The sequence below is a fragment of the Eriocheir sinensis genome, chromosome 1 (assembly GCF_024679095.1).
Source record: "Eriocheir sinensis breed Jianghai 21 chromosome 1, ASM2467909v1, whole genome shotgun sequence".
NCBI classification, from domain to species: Eukaryota; Metazoa; Arthropoda; class Malacostraca; order Decapoda; family Varunidae; genus Eriocheir; species Eriocheir sinensis.
Window position 1 is genome coordinate 34,723,847 of NC_066509.1, and position 16,793 is coordinate 34,740,639.

Below are 16,793 nucleotides of genomic sequence, written 5' to 3' on the forward strand. Positions count from 1 at the left end.
GTTGGTGCATGAATAAATTCAATTTCAATTATTTATTTTAAATGGGAATTGGGACTGTTGGAACCAGAAATTCGACCTTCAAAATATTATTTATGACTATAACTTTTTTTTTTTTTCTGGTACAGTTTAACATATTTCATACATCTTTTTTAGGTACAACCCAGTACAAGTGATAATCCTGACAATGCTGACATACTAACACCTGTTAAAGAGCAGGTGCAGGATCTAGCCACAAAGCCAGAAGAGGGACCCACACAGCCGAGACTTAAAGTGTATCCTAAATTACAGTCCGGTTCTCAGACCAGGTCTTTCCAATATGAGTGGTATAAAAGGTATGAGTGGCTGGAATACTCTGTGACTAATGACCGAGTTTATTGTTTTCCATGTAGACTTTTTGGCGGTAGTGTTGGTCACAAAGAAGTAACATTCACCAACGATGGCTTTAGAGGCTGGAAAAAGATGCATGAAAAAGCAATAAAGCATGGAGAATCCACGTATCATTACCTAGGGGCTAAAGCCCCCCCAAATTTTTTTCCCTGGTGACGCCACTGCTCAAGGCTGGAACTTGAGCATAGCTTGGTGCTCCCAGGATTGCCCTATACACGGAATTTTCAATCCTCTGTAACTTTTGAATTTCATCTTTGGTATAGGCTAAAGTACTAGATGCATATAAAATTGTTGGTAAGACAATACTCTTCCAGTAAGTTTTCCCGATAAGAATTGTGTTACAGCTCTGTGCAATGACTGGATATGTTAAACTGGCAAGTTTCTTAGCTTTTTGTATAGAATGCTCTTTTTGAATTTTGAAGCAATTTTTCTTATTACTCACTGTTACTCCTAAATATTTAATGTCTTTACTAACTTTGATACCTCGTATCTGTTCAGGCTGCTCTTTTTTATTAAATATTATAATACTACTCTTATCTCTATTTATTCTGAGGCCTGTGTGATTGCTTAGGTTAGCCAGTACATCTATCATTTTACTCATTTCTTCACCTGTTCTTGCCATTAATAATCCATCGTCTGCATAGTACAGAGCACTTAACTTAAAGTTTCCGTCTTGGTAGCCTCCTTCTTTTTCCAGTGTGTCTATTGTTACGTATGTCAATAATTTAAATAAGGTAGTGGAAGCTGTACAGCCCTGTCTGATGCCGCTGGTCACTATCATTTCGATTTCTTTATCTCCTCCTATTGCTATATCTGTGGTATCGTCTGTATATATTCCAGTCACTACATCTATTAAGTTGGGATGAATTTTGTAGTCCATTAATATGCTGATCAAGCTGTCCCTTTTTACTGAATCATATGCTTTAGCATAGTCCACTGACATCACATGTAATGTTTTTCTATTTTTGAATGTATAGTGCGCGAGGCTGCAACAGCCTTACGAGGAAGACAAGGACGATCGACACCATTGGAAAATTTTTATTTGAAAATGAACACACCGAACAAACGAAAACAACAGTACACAAGTTTTGGACAATAAGAGAAAAAAGAATGAAAGAAAAAGGAAAACAATAGACCCAGACAGCAGACACATCAGGGAGTGCCGTTACCAAGGCAAAACTCCCGACCGACTACTACTACTACTACTACTACTACCTTGAACCCAGCATCCTCATCATTGCAGGTATTTTACGCTATATCCGAGTATTGCTACAGTGCTCCAGCCTTCAGCAGCTGCGTACGAGACTTCACAGACAATGGCAGCCCTTAAGTAAGCCGCTAAAGGCGTTGAGGAGGGAAAAAGGTGTTTGTTTACCTCTCGGCCGCCGGGGCGGTGTGTCGCATCCCCCAACACCTGTGGCAGGTGTTGGGGGCTGTGTGAGTGTTGGGGCAGGTGTTGGGGGCTGTGTGAGTGTTGGGGCAGGTGTTGGGGGCTGTGTGAGTGTTGGGGCAGGTGTTGGGGCAGGTGTTGGGGGCTGTGTGAGTGTTGGGGCAGGTGTTGGGGGCTGTGTGAGTGTTGGGGCAGGTGTTGGGTGTACAGGTGTGTGGTGAGAGTCAAGGTGGGGCGTGTGTTCTACTAGGGAGTTGTTTCTTTAATGTTTTAGGTGGCTGGTTATATAAAGCCCGGCCAGCAGTACAGGTTGTTTCGCAGGGTATTTGTTGTGTGTTTGGGGTAAATAATTTATAAGCTATACAATGCCAGCTCCATTTCAAGCATGCTTGGTGGCAAAACATGAGACACACATGTATGGGTTTCCCTCACACACCTGACAGAAAGTGGACACCTTTTATGCTATCTTTGAAGCCACCTTGCTGCCTCCATTACTGATATCATTTCTGTCCTGGAGGTTGAATCAGATGAATCATCCAAACTTGCATCATCATCGGGGTCATTGTCATTCTCTGCAGATGACGCTGAGTGGCCGTAGAACATCCGTCTATCCATATTTAATACTCTGGAATATGTGAAGGGTGAAGGGTAGTCAGCCGCGCTGCACTAAACGTGTTAAACTAATCTAATTTAACAACCTACCTAACGCCCCCCTCCCGTGTTTTCATGTTTTGCATTGTTATATCAAAATTTCTTCTAATAACTGAAAGTCATTCTTTACTGCATTGCATTCAGGGACAAAAAAAGCATCCATAATGTATTTTAACACAGCAAAAGGTGGCTGACCCTTTTTCAACAACAGCCAATATTTCCTTTATTGCCGCTCCTTAGTGTTAGTGTAATTTTTCTGCTAATATGGCACTAAAGGCAGCCCTCTCGTAAAATATGATGATGACCGTCGCTTCCTCTTCTGCCATGGTCAGCAATGGTGTATCACATATTTATTGTAAACAATTGAACTTCACAAATTTGATAAATCAGAATATAATATAATCTAACCTGACCTTCCGCTGCCAAAATACGATGAGCTAGGCTGCGGTCATTAACTTTATACATCATTATTTTGGTATTCAATTTTCCAAAAGTCATTAGTTAGTAGTTACTGCACTGCATTGAGAGTAATGATACAACACATAATGTCAGAGTTAACCTCATGTGGGATGGAGGCTGATATGGAAATAAGGGCAGCCATCTCGCATGAGGCTAATTCTTACATTATATTATGTGTTGTACGGTATTATATTACTCTAGTGCAGTGCAGTAATTAATCCTTTCACGCACCATGATGCCATTCCCGTCAAAATGGAATCGTCTGCATCTGAGCTTTTGACTCGAAACGCGTCAAAAAACTTTTAAAAAATCGCCAAAAATAAAGTATCGTTCAAAATTGCGTCAAAATTTTTTGAATCAAAGATCCAAGCTAGACCTATAAAATAAACTAATGGTCAACTCTCTTGTGCTGTTGGATTTGATGTGATAACTGCCCGTGGCTGAGTTGCCTCTCAGCAGGCAGCCTGTGAGCGCGGACTGTTGCCCCTTTAAGCTGTCTCTGGAGCCTGGTAAGCCTGGATTACAGTTTGGTGAAATTTATTCTTACTTCCAATGTAAAGTGATCGTGCCGTGATACGATATTTTGTTTTATTTTCGTAGGGACAAGTAACTGTTACTAGTAGAAAATCTGGCTAAGAAACTATCAAGTAAAGAGAATTTGAGACACACTTGTACAGAGCATGATGATGATTATGATGGTGATGGTGGAAAAAGTGAAAAAAAAACTCCAGCAGAGTGTCAGGGAGAGACTTAGTGTTATTTATTATGATTATTATTGCGTCTGGCGAAGTTGTTCCAGACAGCAAATAAGTGCAGTGGGCTAATAGTTATATCTGTTATTATTATCAAAACTCTATTCCAGACAAAATTGACTTCTATTTTGACCGCCTTGACCTGCCCATTGTGTTTTGTTTGCTGCCCTTGAGCTGTTTCTTCTGCTGGAGAGAACAGAAGAGATAGAAAAATAAAGTTATCCTCCATCTTCTCAAGAATTACTGGTCGTATGAAAATTCCAATAATAGCGTTGGAATCCTCATAAAAATAATCCTCTTTTATTGGCATATAAATCATAAAAAGTCGTCTCAGGAAGTTTTGAGCTACGAGGTGATGAACGTAAGCATTTATTATTTTTCTTTAATCAATTTTTTTTCGAAGATGGTAAACTTTGCTATTTATTTGCATTTCATGATATTTTTTCCTTCATAAGGCAGAATAATCTCTTCCAAAATGAACGATGTATAATAATGGCAGGAAAAAAGAATACCCGTGGCTGAAATTGATAACATGATTTTTTTTTTCGCCGCACAGTCAGGCCATTCCGCAACGCCCCCTGGGGAGCCCCAGACGGATGTCACAGTGGAAAGAGAAACTTATTAATCTTTTGGTGTGTGAAAGGGTTAATACCTTACAGAAAACTAAAGAAACTGCAAAATATTGATGTATAACAGTATAAAGTATAAGAGTGCGGCCTAGCACATGGCAGCTTGGGGGGCTAGGTTATATTAGGTTATAGTTATGTTAGATATGCTTTAGTTAGGTTGGGTCAAGTTAGGTTATATTAGGTAGGAGTTTGTTTTGATTAGGTTAGGTAATCGGAGCCCTTTCATGAATCTCACTAATAATGATGATAATAATGATAATAATAATAATAATAATAATAATAATAATGATAATAATGATAATAATAATGATAATAATAATAATAATAATAATAATAATCTAATTAGACCTAACGCCACATAACAGGAGCATTCCTCCACTTGACTCCCGTTTAGCCATTTCCATGGACAATAGTAGGAAAAGAAGCTGAAGAGTACGCTTTGTCCGAGCAAAAAGTGTCAAGCTCTGATGTGTTGTTGAAATAAGAGAAGCCAAGTATGTAAATCTAGTAAGGTATCACGGTGGGGCCAAGGAGAGAGGGATGGGGTATTACTCTGGATGTGTCATTCAGTGCAATGCTTGTCCCCAGGTGTGCAGTGTAGGGGAGCGTGAGCACCTGCCAGGCCGCTCACAGTGATAGAGCCCTCAAGAAGACTAAGAAGCTGTGTTGCCGAGGACCATGTCTGGCTCCAGCAGCTCAGATGAGGAGGTGTCACGGTTCAGGGAGGCGTGTGACCCCACCCTGTGGAGGACGGCCGCGCAGGGAGCCGCCAAGAACGAAATCTGCAGAGCGGAGGCATCTGATGAGAAGCCCCAGCCAAGGCGACCAGAGGCAGACCTTTATGCTGCTGGAGAAGATGCGCACAACCCTTGCCGAGGCGCAGGGCAAGGCAGGTAAGCAAGCCAGCATTCTTAAGCACTCTGACCTCTCCTTTGGACACTTTTTACTAGGGATGTGCCGATGTATTGGTATCGGTGGTATCGGCACATTTTATGAGTATTGGTATCGGCACATTATATGAGTATTGGTATCGGCTGATTTTCTGCTGATACCAATACCTGAAGTAGTTTTGTACGTCGCATGTCACTCGTTGCAAATATAATTTTGTTCAATAGAAATTGGATTTTCTAAATTACTGAAAAAATATTAGAAAAATGTAATTATCTAGGATCATGATACTACACAGTTTGGAATTTTCCGCGATTTAATTTTCATCACTAAACGATATGATTCATATTACTTTGAATACAGGTACAGTACCCTCTCGAGTTTCGCGCTATCTGAGTTTCGCGATCCTCTAGTTTAGCGCTTAGTCCTAAATTCTTACCATCACGAGTTTTGCGCATTACTGCCACGAGTTTCACGTTGCTCTGAAATGTACGGGTCACATCTACCTACCGTCGGCGTCATGCGTGCTGCCTTAAAAGGCGGTGTCCAACCATTGGGGCTATGGGCAACTGCGGTTGCCTGTATGCCCAACCGGGAGCGAGTTGTTGGTTGTCCTTATGAATGGAAAACGGTTGTGAGTACGAGCATGGGTGCGTGGGTACCTCACGGCTGCATGTAAACAAACAGACGACGGCAGTGGCTGAGGAGCAGTGGAAGATGGCCCACCAAGAGACTCGTAAATTGGACTGGCAGAGCTGCTTTGCTTACTACTTGATTAACAAGATAAGAGAACACCCCGTGATGGGGAACCACAGTCCAGAAAACTTTTTCTCCAGTCAGTGAAAATTGTAGATCTCCCGGTGTTGTTTCCCCTTCTTCTTCTTCTTCTTCTTTTGACCTGTAATGCATGGCAGCGACAGTGAAAAGTAATTGTGAAAAATAGCAAAAGGGCATAGAACAGCAAAATCAGCGAGAGAAAAGGACAGAAAAACACCTAAGCTCAGGGTGAAGTGTATAAGTGCACACTGTTAAGTAACTTGGGGCTGCTTCTACAGTCACTTGTTTGTTTTGATCGTTACCAATGGCGGCGATCGCAGCTCACCGTTGCCAGACTGTTGTACTCAAGCATAGTATTTATTGTTTTCTGGCGCCTAACTATTGCCAGGAAACATCTAACTCTTTTAACGATAACTGTAAATGAGTTTCGTTATTGGAGCCCAGAAGACAGTTTAGGGGTAAGATGTCGGGAAATATAATCGGCTGAGTACGACAATCTGGTAATGTTGTGACGTCGCTTAGTTTTTCACGTGAAACTGACCGACGGGGTAGTGGTGGCTGCACACAAGGCGAGAGATGGTGAAAGTGTTTGGTTAGTGCGGTGCTGGGCTAACCCCGCAGCCACCACTACCCATTGACCAGTTTCACGCGGAAATACTATAGCGGCGATCGCCGCCATTGGTAACGACCAAAGCAAACAAAATGACTGTGAAAGCGGCCCCAAGTGCATGTTGTGAAGTATAAAAGTGTGGAGAAGGAGGACCTAGGAAGCGATACAAAGCATTACAGGTCAAAAGAAGAAGGTCCACTACACTGGCCGGTGTTGCGAGAAATATCTCCCCAATGAAATTAGTCATTCTGTGTCCACCACACATGTGGGAATACACAGCATTAAAAGTATTAATTTGCCTGGTTTTGTTGTAGTCTGTCTGCTTGTGATCTTTGTGAGCGGTGAGGGAAATATGGAAACAGTAAACAAGTTGAACCTCTGGGAGCTATTTTGCGGCGGCGGCAGCGGTTTACATTCAACAGGCATTGAAAAGTCAGTCATGATATGAGTGATTTAATGATTTTTAACATAAAGAGTTACCAGATTATTTCATAACACAGAAAACTACCAGAAAAATCTAGGTTTGTCCATCTGCCCCACGGGTGACCGCGAGCGACTACCCTTACTTTAGCAGACGACACCACGTGGATCACAAGCGTGTATTCAGAACTGCCAGCCAATTGTGAGACAGCCGCCTTCAACTGCGGCTTAAAACAACCTGTTCTCACTTCCAATTTTCTGCCTATTACCAAGGTACGTATTTTGAGATAACAAGGGAGTAAAGTCGAAAAAATTGTGATAACAAGGGAGTAAAGTACAAAAAAAAAAAGTCATTAGTTTCCACAGGTCGGAACCAATGAGCGCTCTTACATGGATTTCAATACCTCGAGTTTCGCGATCCTCGAGTTTAGCGCCATACCTTCGGAATGAAGCAAGCGCGAACCTCAAGAGGGTACTGTGTATAATACTTAGTATACAGTGTAGCCTTTGGCACTGCGGACGCGTACAATACAGGTTTAGTAGCTTCGGCGCGGGATTGGCGGAGCCCCTCCACTCGCCTCATTTGCCTCAATTGGCTGCCTCAGACGGTCGCTCCGCAGCGGAGCACGCTGCCAGGGTCTGGGGATCTCTTCACAGTCTTCTGCCTAAATGTGTGGCAATTAATAAAGCTAACCTAGTTGAGTCAAGTAGACCTCATGAGGCGCCTGCTCTCTCGCCCCTTGTCGAAACTCATGGGTGTGTGTGTTAACACTTCCCTTCTGTGGTGGAGCAACGAGTAGTGGGTCTTTTTTTCTTAACATTTGATGTTGCCCTTTAGCGGCTGGAGTTGTTGTATAAAAATTTAATCAGTGCACAGGTATCGGTATCGGTCAAATATTGGGGTATCAGTATCGGTCAAAATTTTGGTGTCGGTACATCCCTATAGTCCAACCAAATTGTCGGGTCCGTTTGGGCGGAGGCTCCCGCGGGTCCATTTCTCCCCTCCGCTCTGCCACACAGTCCCAACACCTATTTTTTCCTCTCCTATGTTACCTTTACCTTACATGTGAGAGGAAGAGACAGGTGTTGGCACTGTGTGGCAGAGCAGAGGGAGGAAAGGACCCGCGGGAGCCTGCGCCCAAATGGACTCCACAATTTGGTTGGACTATAGTCTGTACTTCTCTCTTTTATAGGAACAGCGATTAGTGGGCTTTTTATACACTTTCTTTTTGTTGCCCTTGATCTCCTTCCTTTATTGTAAAAACAAACAAAAAAATTACGTTGTCATCTCTCTCTCTCTCTCTCTCTCTCTCTCTCTCTCTCTCTCTCTCTCTCTCTCTCTCTCTCTCTCTCTCTCTCTCTCTCTCTCTCTCTCTCTCTCTCTCTCTCTCTCTCTCTCTCTCTCTCTCTCTCTCTCTCTTCCCCACTTTCCCTTCTATTTTTCTCTCTCTCTCCTTACTTCCTTCTCTCCCTCCCACTTTCCTCTCTCCCTCCCATCTTTTCCCTCCCTCTCTCCTTACTTCTCTCTCTCCCTCCCCACCTCCCTCCCTCCCTCCCTCTCCTCCTGCCTGTACCCTTCACACAGCCAACAGTCAGGCCCGGTCCACTCCCCCAGCAGTCTCTTTGTGAGCAACTCCCCCTCACACACTGCCCTCCTCTCCTCAGGGTGTGTGGGGCTGAGGCACAAGGATGGCCATGGCCCCGGCATACAGGGCAGGCCATCGTCAGGCAGGGCAGAGGCCAGCACAGTGAGGGTGGCCATGGCTGCCCCATCCACACTCTCCCTTCCTGGCCAAGCAGCTCACCTCAAGACTGGATGGGTGAGTGCTGTGTAGTGGAAGTAGTAGTAGTAGTAGTAGTAGTAGTAGTAGTAGTAAATTGATTTCTTTTGGCCACTCCTTAACTTTTTTATAGGAGCAGTGATTGGTAGTTTTTTTTCATTATTGTTTTCTTTCTTCTGCCCTTAAGCTGTTTCCTTTATTGTAAAAAAAAAAGTAGTAGTTGTAGATGGGATGGCTGAGAGGGAGGGAGAGGAAGGGAAGTAGATTTGGACAAGCTATGGGATGGAAGTGATAACATTGCTGGAGTGATGTCGCTCTACAGTAAGATTTAGAATATGTCATGATGCCTTACCTTCAATACAACCCTCTGTACTTCACCACTAGAGTTCAGTCCAGCACAAGCCACCCGTGTTCCATCACTAAGGCTGTGTGTGTGTGTGTGTGTGTGTGTGTAGTAGAGGCATGCTAACTTCTGAGGACTTCCTGGACCACAACGAAATCATAACTTTAGTGGTGAGGTGCTCAGAGTTTTGGTGGCTTGGCTTGTTGTTCTGGAGGCAGTGTATTGTGACATGCTGTAGAGTTGTTATTTAAAACCCAACCCCTTCCTCTGTCATCCCCTTTCCTGCTCCTGCTGCCCCCCACACTCCCTACACAACCTCCATTCTTCGATATTACTTTCTACTACTACTACTACTACTACTGCCCAAGCTCTCTCTCTCACACTCCCTGCCCAGTTCCCTCTCTCTCCCTCCCCTCTTCCCTCTCTCCCTGCCCAGTTCCCTCTCTCTCCCTCCCCACTTCCCTCCCTCCCTCCCTACTTTCCATTTTATCTCCCCACTTCTTTCTCTCCTTCCCCATCTCCCTCTCTCCCTCCCCACGTTCTTCTTTCTCCCACCCACTTCCTCTCTCCCCATTTTCTCTCCCTCACCACTCTCCCTCTCCACTTCCCTCTCTCCCTCTCCACTGGCTTATGCTTATCCATTAACTTTTTCCTCAACAGTGACTCATCAATGATTACCATAAAGTTAAAGGTGTGAATGCTCACTCATTCTGCCGCGAGAAACACTCACAAAAGAAAAGAATGATGTCGCCGGGCTCAGGTGTTCTCTGCTCTGTGGTTTTAAATGGTGTACATACCTAGTTGTATTTACTTAGTTGTGATATACATGATACACATGGGGTCCTGTCTCCAAATCTCAGTTTATCAAGTTTAACTTAACCCGTCCGCTGTGATGGTCACGGATTTGGCCTTCACTGGTAGCCTGGTAACATATAGTCCCAGGTCTTTCTCTGCCTCTGTGGTGGATAGTGGAGTGTTTCCCATGTGGTATTGGTGTGCTGGATATCCCTTCACTGGTAGCCTGGTAACATACACTCCCAGGTCTTTCTCTGCCTCTGTGGTGGATAGTGGAGTGTTTCTCATGTGGTATTGGTGTGCTGGATATCCCTTCACTGGTAGCCTGGTAACATACACTCCCAGGTCTTTCTCTGCCTCTGTGGTGGATAGTGGAGTGTTTCCCATGTGGTATTGGTGTGCTGGATATCCCTTCACTGGTAGCCTGGTAACATACACTCCCAGGTCTTTCTCTGCCTCTGTGGTGGATAGTGGAGTGTTTGCCATGTGGTATTGGTGTGCTGGATATCCCTTCACTGGTAGCCTGGTAACATACACTCCCAGGTCTTTCTCTGCCTCTGTGGTGGATAGTGGAGTGTTTCCCATGTGGTATTGGTGTGCTGGATATCCCTTCACTGGTAGCCTGGTAACATACACTCCCAGGTCTTTCTCTGCCTCTGTGGTGGATAGTGGAGTGTTTCCCATGTGGTATTGGTGTGCTGGATATCCCTTCACTGGTAGCCTGGTAACATACACTCCCAGGTCTTTCTCTGCCTCTGTGGTGGATAGTGGAGTGTTTCTCATGCGGTATTGGTGTGCTGGATATCCCCTCCCAAGGTGCAGGACTTTACATTTTCTTCATATTGAATTGTAGCAGCCACTTTTTGTCCCATTCCTGTAGCTTGGTGATGTCTTCTGGTAGGAAATCTGCAGTCAAGGGGTTAAGGTGTTTTATATTACTCATGACAAGTCAGTCAGAAGTCTTTTATTTCAGCAAGACAAATCTGGTGCTAGGAAAGTTGTAAATGGGAAAACTGGGTGAAGTTTCTGGGATGGAGGCAGCAATCAGCCCCTTATATGGGTATGTATTTCAAGATCACTTAAATAATGTTATTTTTCAGACACCAGTTAAATGCTATTGGTGAGACACTACTTTTTTTCAGTTACATTTGCTCTCATGAGTGGTCAAACCTACAAACAGTGATGTGTTCTGTTGAAGGATTACAGATTTTTTTATAACTGAAGTGGCAGTGGTGCTTGCAGAAACACAAGACTTAACAAACACCCACAAATGTAACTCATCCGCTGAGATTGGCATGGATTTTGCCTTAACAAACACCCACAAATGTAGCCCGTCCGCTGAGATTGGCATGGATTTTGCCTTAACAAACACCCACAAATGTAGCCCGTCCGCTGAGATTGGCATGGATTTTGCCTTAACAAACACCCACAAATGTAGCCCGTCCACTGAGATTGGCACGGATTTTGCCTTAACAAACACCCACAAATGTAGCCCGTCCACTGAGATTGGCACGGATTTTGCCTTAACAAACACCCACAAATGTAAGCCGTCCACTGAGATTGGCACAGATGTCGCCTTCACTGGTAGCCTGGTAACATATACTCCCAAGACTCTCTCTCTCTCTCTCTCTCTCTCTCTCTCTCTCTCTCTCTCTCTCTCTCTCTCTCTCTCTCTCTCTCTCTCTCTCTCTCTCTCTCTCTCTCTCTCTCTCTCTCTCTCTCTCTCTCTCTCTCTCTCTCTCTCTCTCTCTCTCTCTCTCTCTCTCTCTCTCTCTCTCTTTTTTTGTGTGTGTGTTGAGGGGTGAAGGCTGAGGTGGAAAATGTTACGGCTAAGTTGAATGCATCTTGTAAATTAATATAACATAAATAGTAATGTTGAATCTCTCTCTCTCTCTCTCTCTCTCTCTCTCTCTCTCTCTCTCTCTCTCTCTCTCTCTCTCTCTCTCTCTCTCCCCCCCCCCCCCCCCAAAGGTCAAGATCTTCTCCCTGGACCTGCTGTACCGGTTGATGTACTTGGCGGCAGTGAGTGACATCCCCCTGTCCGTGGCTACTGACATGCTGGAAGAGTGTGGCCTGGACTACCTCCCCAACACAGCCTGCTTGGTGAGTCCCTGGCATGTTAGTCCTGTATATTTAACCCGGTAGCAGTGAGGATCATGATTCTTAATGGTAGCATATGAGAGGAAGGGACAGGTGTTGGGACTGTGTGGCAGAGCAGAGGGGAGGAAAGGACCCACGGAATTGAACGCCCAGACTATATGAAATGGTTTGACTATACTAGAATTCTTATAGTAGCATCATTAAGCCATGTATGTACGCAAACTAAACATTATTTAAGATATTTACAACAGAATGGAATGGAAGTGTGTGTGTGTGTGTGTGTGTGTGTGTGTAATTCAGCTCTTGGTCTGCTGCGGGTCAGCCAGCCAGCCGTTCCCCTACGGAAGAGCACAGAGCTTGTAGTACCAATCTTTGGGCAGGACTGAGACCACTCACGCACAACACACCGCCACAACGAGGCCACAACTCCTTGCCTGACGTCGCGTCACTGCTAGGTGAACAGGGGCTACACGTGAAAGACCCAACTCATCTTCACCCGGCCGGGGAATTGAACCCCAGCCCTTCTGGTTGTGAGGCAGACGCTCTACCCACTGAGCTACCGGGCCGTGGGTTGTGGGCTGTGGGTGAGTTGTGGGCATTTCCAGGGTTAGTTTTGTGCCCCTGGTGGTAGTGTGACCCTTCCTCTGTACTGTGTGTGTGTGTGTGTGTGTGTGTGTGTATCACAGCCTAGTTCAGACTTCTTCAAAGCATGCATTGTGTTCAAGTGATATACAAGCAAGCATATTAACCCAGCAGCAGCGACGGGCAAAATTTGTGCCATGATATAATTATACCCCCCAAAATAGATGATGCATAAACTGATCACAAATGCTTTGATATATATTATGAAATGGTTTGTGTGAGGGGTGATTTTTTCTCATTTTTCTCGCTCAGAGGGACCATTAAGAAACATGATCCCCACCGACGATCTATTCACCCGTCTTTTGCAGCAGCAGCAGCAGCAGCGTTGAGGCGGGATGCAGCGTGCTCTGAGGCGACCCCGGGCAGGAGGCAACATGCGACCTCGAGCACCAGACCTTTTACCTCTATTCAGGAGCAGTAAGTACCAGGCTTTTTTTTTTTTTTAACACCCTTGAACTGTCTCCTTTGCTGTAAAAAAAAAAAAAAAAAAAAATACTGATTCATTCCCGTCCTGGGGTGAACAGACTGTGATCCAGGTGAACGTATTACTCGGGTAACTTATTCACTGAGGCGTGTGTTGCCGGCGAGAAAATGAGTCATCCTCACTCTGCTCCAAGTCTATTATGGAACATTCTCTCTCTCTCTCTCTCTCTCTCTCTCTCTCGCTCTCTCTCTCTCTCTCTCTCTCTCTCTCTCTCTCTCTCTCTCTCTCGGCCCACATTTCGACTGCCACACACATTTGATCAGGCTTTCCTAGGAGTTGTGGGCATTTCCAGTGGTAGTTTTGTGACCCTTCCTCTGTACTGTGAACCTAAAGAAACACATATGACCAGGCTTTCCTAGGAGTTGTGGGCATTTCCAGGGGTAGTTTTGTGACCCTTCCTCTGTACTGTGAACCTAAAGAAACACATATGACCAGGCTTTCCTAGGAGTTGTGGGCATTTCCAGGGGTAGTTTTGTGACCCTTCCTCTGTACTGTGAACCTAAGAAAACACACATTTGACAAGGCTTTCCTAGGAGTTGTGGGCATTTCCAGGGGTAGTTTTGTGACCCTTCCTCTGTACTGTGAACCTAAGAAAACACACATTTGACAAGGCTTTCCTAGGAGCTGTGGGCATTTCCAGGGGTAGTTTTGTGACCCTTCCTCTGTACTGTGAACCTAAAGAAACACACATATGACCAGGCTTTCCTAGGAGTTGTGGGCATTTCCAGGGGTAGTCTTGTGACCCCTCCTCTGTACTGTGAACCTAAGAAAACACACATTTGACAAGGCTTTCCTAGGAGTTGTGGGCATTTCCAGGGGTAGTTTTGTGACCCCTCCTCTGTACTATGAACCTAAGGAAACACACATTTGACAAGACTTTCCTAGGAGTTGTGGGCATTTCCAGGGGTAGTTTTGTAACCCTGGTGGTAGTGTGACCCTTCCTCTGTACTGTGAACCTATGAAAACACACATTTGACCAGGCTTTCCTAGGAGTTGTGGGCATCTCCAGGGGTAGTTGTGTGACCCTGGTGGTAGTGTGACCCTTCTTCTGTACCATGAACCTAAGGGAAACACATTTGCCAAGGCTTTCCTAGGATTTGTGGGCATTTTCAGGGGTAGTTTTGTGACCCTGGTAGTAGTTTGACCCTTCTGTACTGTGAACCTAAGGAAACACATTTGACCAGGCCCTTCCTAGGAGTTGTGGGCATTTCCAGGGGTAGTTTTGTGATCCTAGTAGTAGTGTGAACCTTCCTCTGTACCATGAACCTAAGGGAACACACATTTGACCAGGCTTTCCTAGGTGTTGTGGGCATTGCCAGGGGCAGTTTTGTGACCCTGGTGGCAGTTTGACCATTCCTTTGTACTATGAACCTAAAGAAACACATATTTGACCAGGCTTTCCTAGGAGTTGTGGGCATTTCCAGCGGTAGTTTTGTGACCCAGGTAGTAGTTTGACCCTTCCTCTGTACTGTGAACCTAAAGAAACACACATTTGACCAGGCTTTCTTAGGATTTGTGGGCATTTCCCGGGGTAGGTGTGTGACCCTGGTGGTAGTGTGCCCCTTCCTCTGTACCGTGAACCTAAAGAAACACACATTTGCCAAGGCTTTCTTAGGATTTGTGGGCATTTCCCGGGGTGGATGTGTGACCCTGGTGGTAGTGTGACCCTTCCTCTGTACCGTGAACCTAAGGAAACACACATTTGACCAGGCTTTCCTAGTTGTGAGCATTTCCCAGGGTAGTTGTGTGACCCTGGTGGTAGTGTGACCCTTCCTCTGTACCGTGAACCTAAATAAACACATATTTGGCAAGGCTTTCCCTAGGAGTTGTGGGCATTTCCCAGGGTAGTTGTGTGACCCTGGTGGTAGTTTGACCCTTCCTCTGTACCATGAACCTAAGGGAACACACATTTGACCAGGCTTTCCTAGGAGTTGTGGGCATTTCCCGGGGTAGTTGTGTGATACTGGTGGTAGTGTGACCCTTCCTCTGTACTGTGAACCTAAGGAAACACACATTTCACCAGGCTTTCCTATGAGTTGTGGGCATTTCCAGGGGTAGTTTTGTGACCCTTCTTCTGTACTGTGAACCTAAAGAAACACGTATTTGACCAGGCTTTCCTAGGAGTTGTGGGCATTTCCCGGATTAGGTGTGTGACCCTGGTGGTAGTGGGACACTTCCTCTGTACTGTGAACCTAAAGAAACACACATTTGACCAGGCTTTCCTAGGAGTTGCGGGCATTTCCCGGGTTAGGTGTGTGACCCTTCCTCTGTACCGTGAAACAAGGAAACACACATTAGAACTCAACCCACCTCCGTTTTGGCCCTGGGAGGTGGTTGGTGTGAGGGTCTGAACCAGGCTCACCAGTAGGGACTTGGCACGACGCACACTATAACTTGTGACTATAATTCAGCGTCTAACTGCTGCTGCTGCGGAGGTCATAACTTTGGTGTGTCAGAATTTTTGTGTGTGTGTGAGGAGGAGGAAGAGGAAGGAAGATTATAGATTTTTCCTTTTCAGATGTGGAGGTAACTCTCTCTCTCTCTCTCTCTCTCTCTCTCAGGAATGAGAAAATACAGATTAATTTTATATACTCTTATTATTATTATTATTATTATTATTATTACAGATCGTGCAACTGATGGAAGCTGGCACTGGAAGTTGCTGATATGTGGTAAGTTACTATTGTCTCTTTCAACCATGATTTCTGCCAGTCTACCACAATCTACCAGGGTCTAACCACCACACAATATTTGCCCAACATCCCTCTACCAGTCTACCACAATTCAACCATCAGTCATCACAAGTTCAACCCCAAAAACTCAACTTGTTCAAAACTTTTTCAACTCTGTAACCCCAGAATTTCAACCCAAGACCTGACATTCAACCACAATTTCTACCACTCCACCACAATCTACCAGGACCTAACCACCATATATCTTTTCAGGGCTATAGCTGACTGGCTGGTGCTGTCTGGTCACTCAGCTCAGCAAGGGACTGGAAGGTGGAACTCTCTCTCTCTCTCTCTCACAAAAAAAAAGTAACGTAAAAGTGTATAAGGTCCATTGAAAAGAAGAGAGAGAGAGAGCCATCTCATCCTCTCTCTCTCTCTCCCCTCAGCATCCAGGAGGCATCTTGGGAGGGGAGGGGAAGAGAAGAGAAGGGAAGGGAAGGGAAGGGAAGGGAAGAATACAATAGCTCACTGGTGGACAGAGGAGAGACAAGGAAGAAGAAGAAGAGTAGTAGGTTTAAATATATCCGTTGTAATATATATTTCCAAACTTTATTAGTCTTCTCTTTATAGAAATACAGAGAGAGAGAGTTAGTTCCATCTCTCTCTCATCTCTGCCCTTCAATCAATCTCCCTCCATCTTCTCCCCAACAGGACTCGTCTCGTCTCCCCCAGCATCTTGAAGGCCTGACTGGTTCCCTCGGCTCAGTGGTCTCGTCTCTGTCTCCCTCCCTGCAAGAGTTTGGCAGAGTTTAGTGCCAAGAATGTGTGTGTGTGTGTGTGTGTGTGTGTGTGTGTGTGTGTGTGTGTGTCTCTCTCTCTCTCTCTCTCTCTCTCTCTCTCTCTCTCTCTCTCTCTCTCTCAGGCCCCACAGGGTGACCCCCCCACAGTGTGTTGACAACCCCCACAGACACATAAGGAACCCCCCCCTCTCTCTCTCTCTCTCTCTCTCTCTC

At 45.1% G+C, this 16,793-nt stretch overlaps 1 protein-coding gene across 2 annotated transcripts; it reads left to right on the forward strand.

Annotated features, from left to right (window-relative positions):
• The first annotated feature begins 690 nt into the window (after positions 1 to 690).
• LOC126996028 (uncharacterized) lies at positions 691 to 16,562 on the forward strand. 2 transcript variants are annotated; one of them, XM_050856025.1, is made up of 7 exons: positions 691 to 1,630; positions 4,857 to 5,161; positions 8,629 to 8,783; positions 11,854 to 11,985; positions 12,933 to 13,041; positions 15,736 to 15,780; positions 16,054 to 16,562. In XM_050856025.1, exons 2-5 carry the CDS (start codon positions 4,969 to 4,971, stop codon positions 12,951 to 12,953), a joined length of 501 nt encoding a protein of 166 aa, XP_050711982.1. In that variant the 5' UTR covers positions 691 to 1,630; positions 4,857 to 4,968; the 3' UTR covers positions 12,954 to 13,041; positions 15,736 to 15,780; positions 16,054 to 16,562. The 2 variants fall into 2 exon arrangements, with proteins under 2 accessions (XP_050711982.1, XP_050711991.1); XM_050856034.1 differs by having other exon boundaries at positions 692 to 1,630; positions 15,736 to 16,562.
• The last annotated feature ends 231 nt before the right edge of the window (positions 16,563 to 16,793 follow it).

Coding starts and splice junctions, on each gene's coding strand:
- LOC126996028 (XM_050856025.1), top strand. CDS start 4,969: ATGAGGAGGTGTCACGGTTCAGGGAGGCGTGTGACCCCACCCTGTGGA. Junction 8,784..11,853: donor CTCACCTCAAGACTGGATGG/GTGAGTGCTGTG, acceptor CCCCCCCCAAAG/GTCAAGATCTTCTCCCTGGA. Junction 11,986..12,932: donor TCCCCAACACAGCCTGCTTG/GTGAGTCCCTGG, acceptor CGTCTTTTGCAG/CAGCAGCAGCAGCAGCGTTG.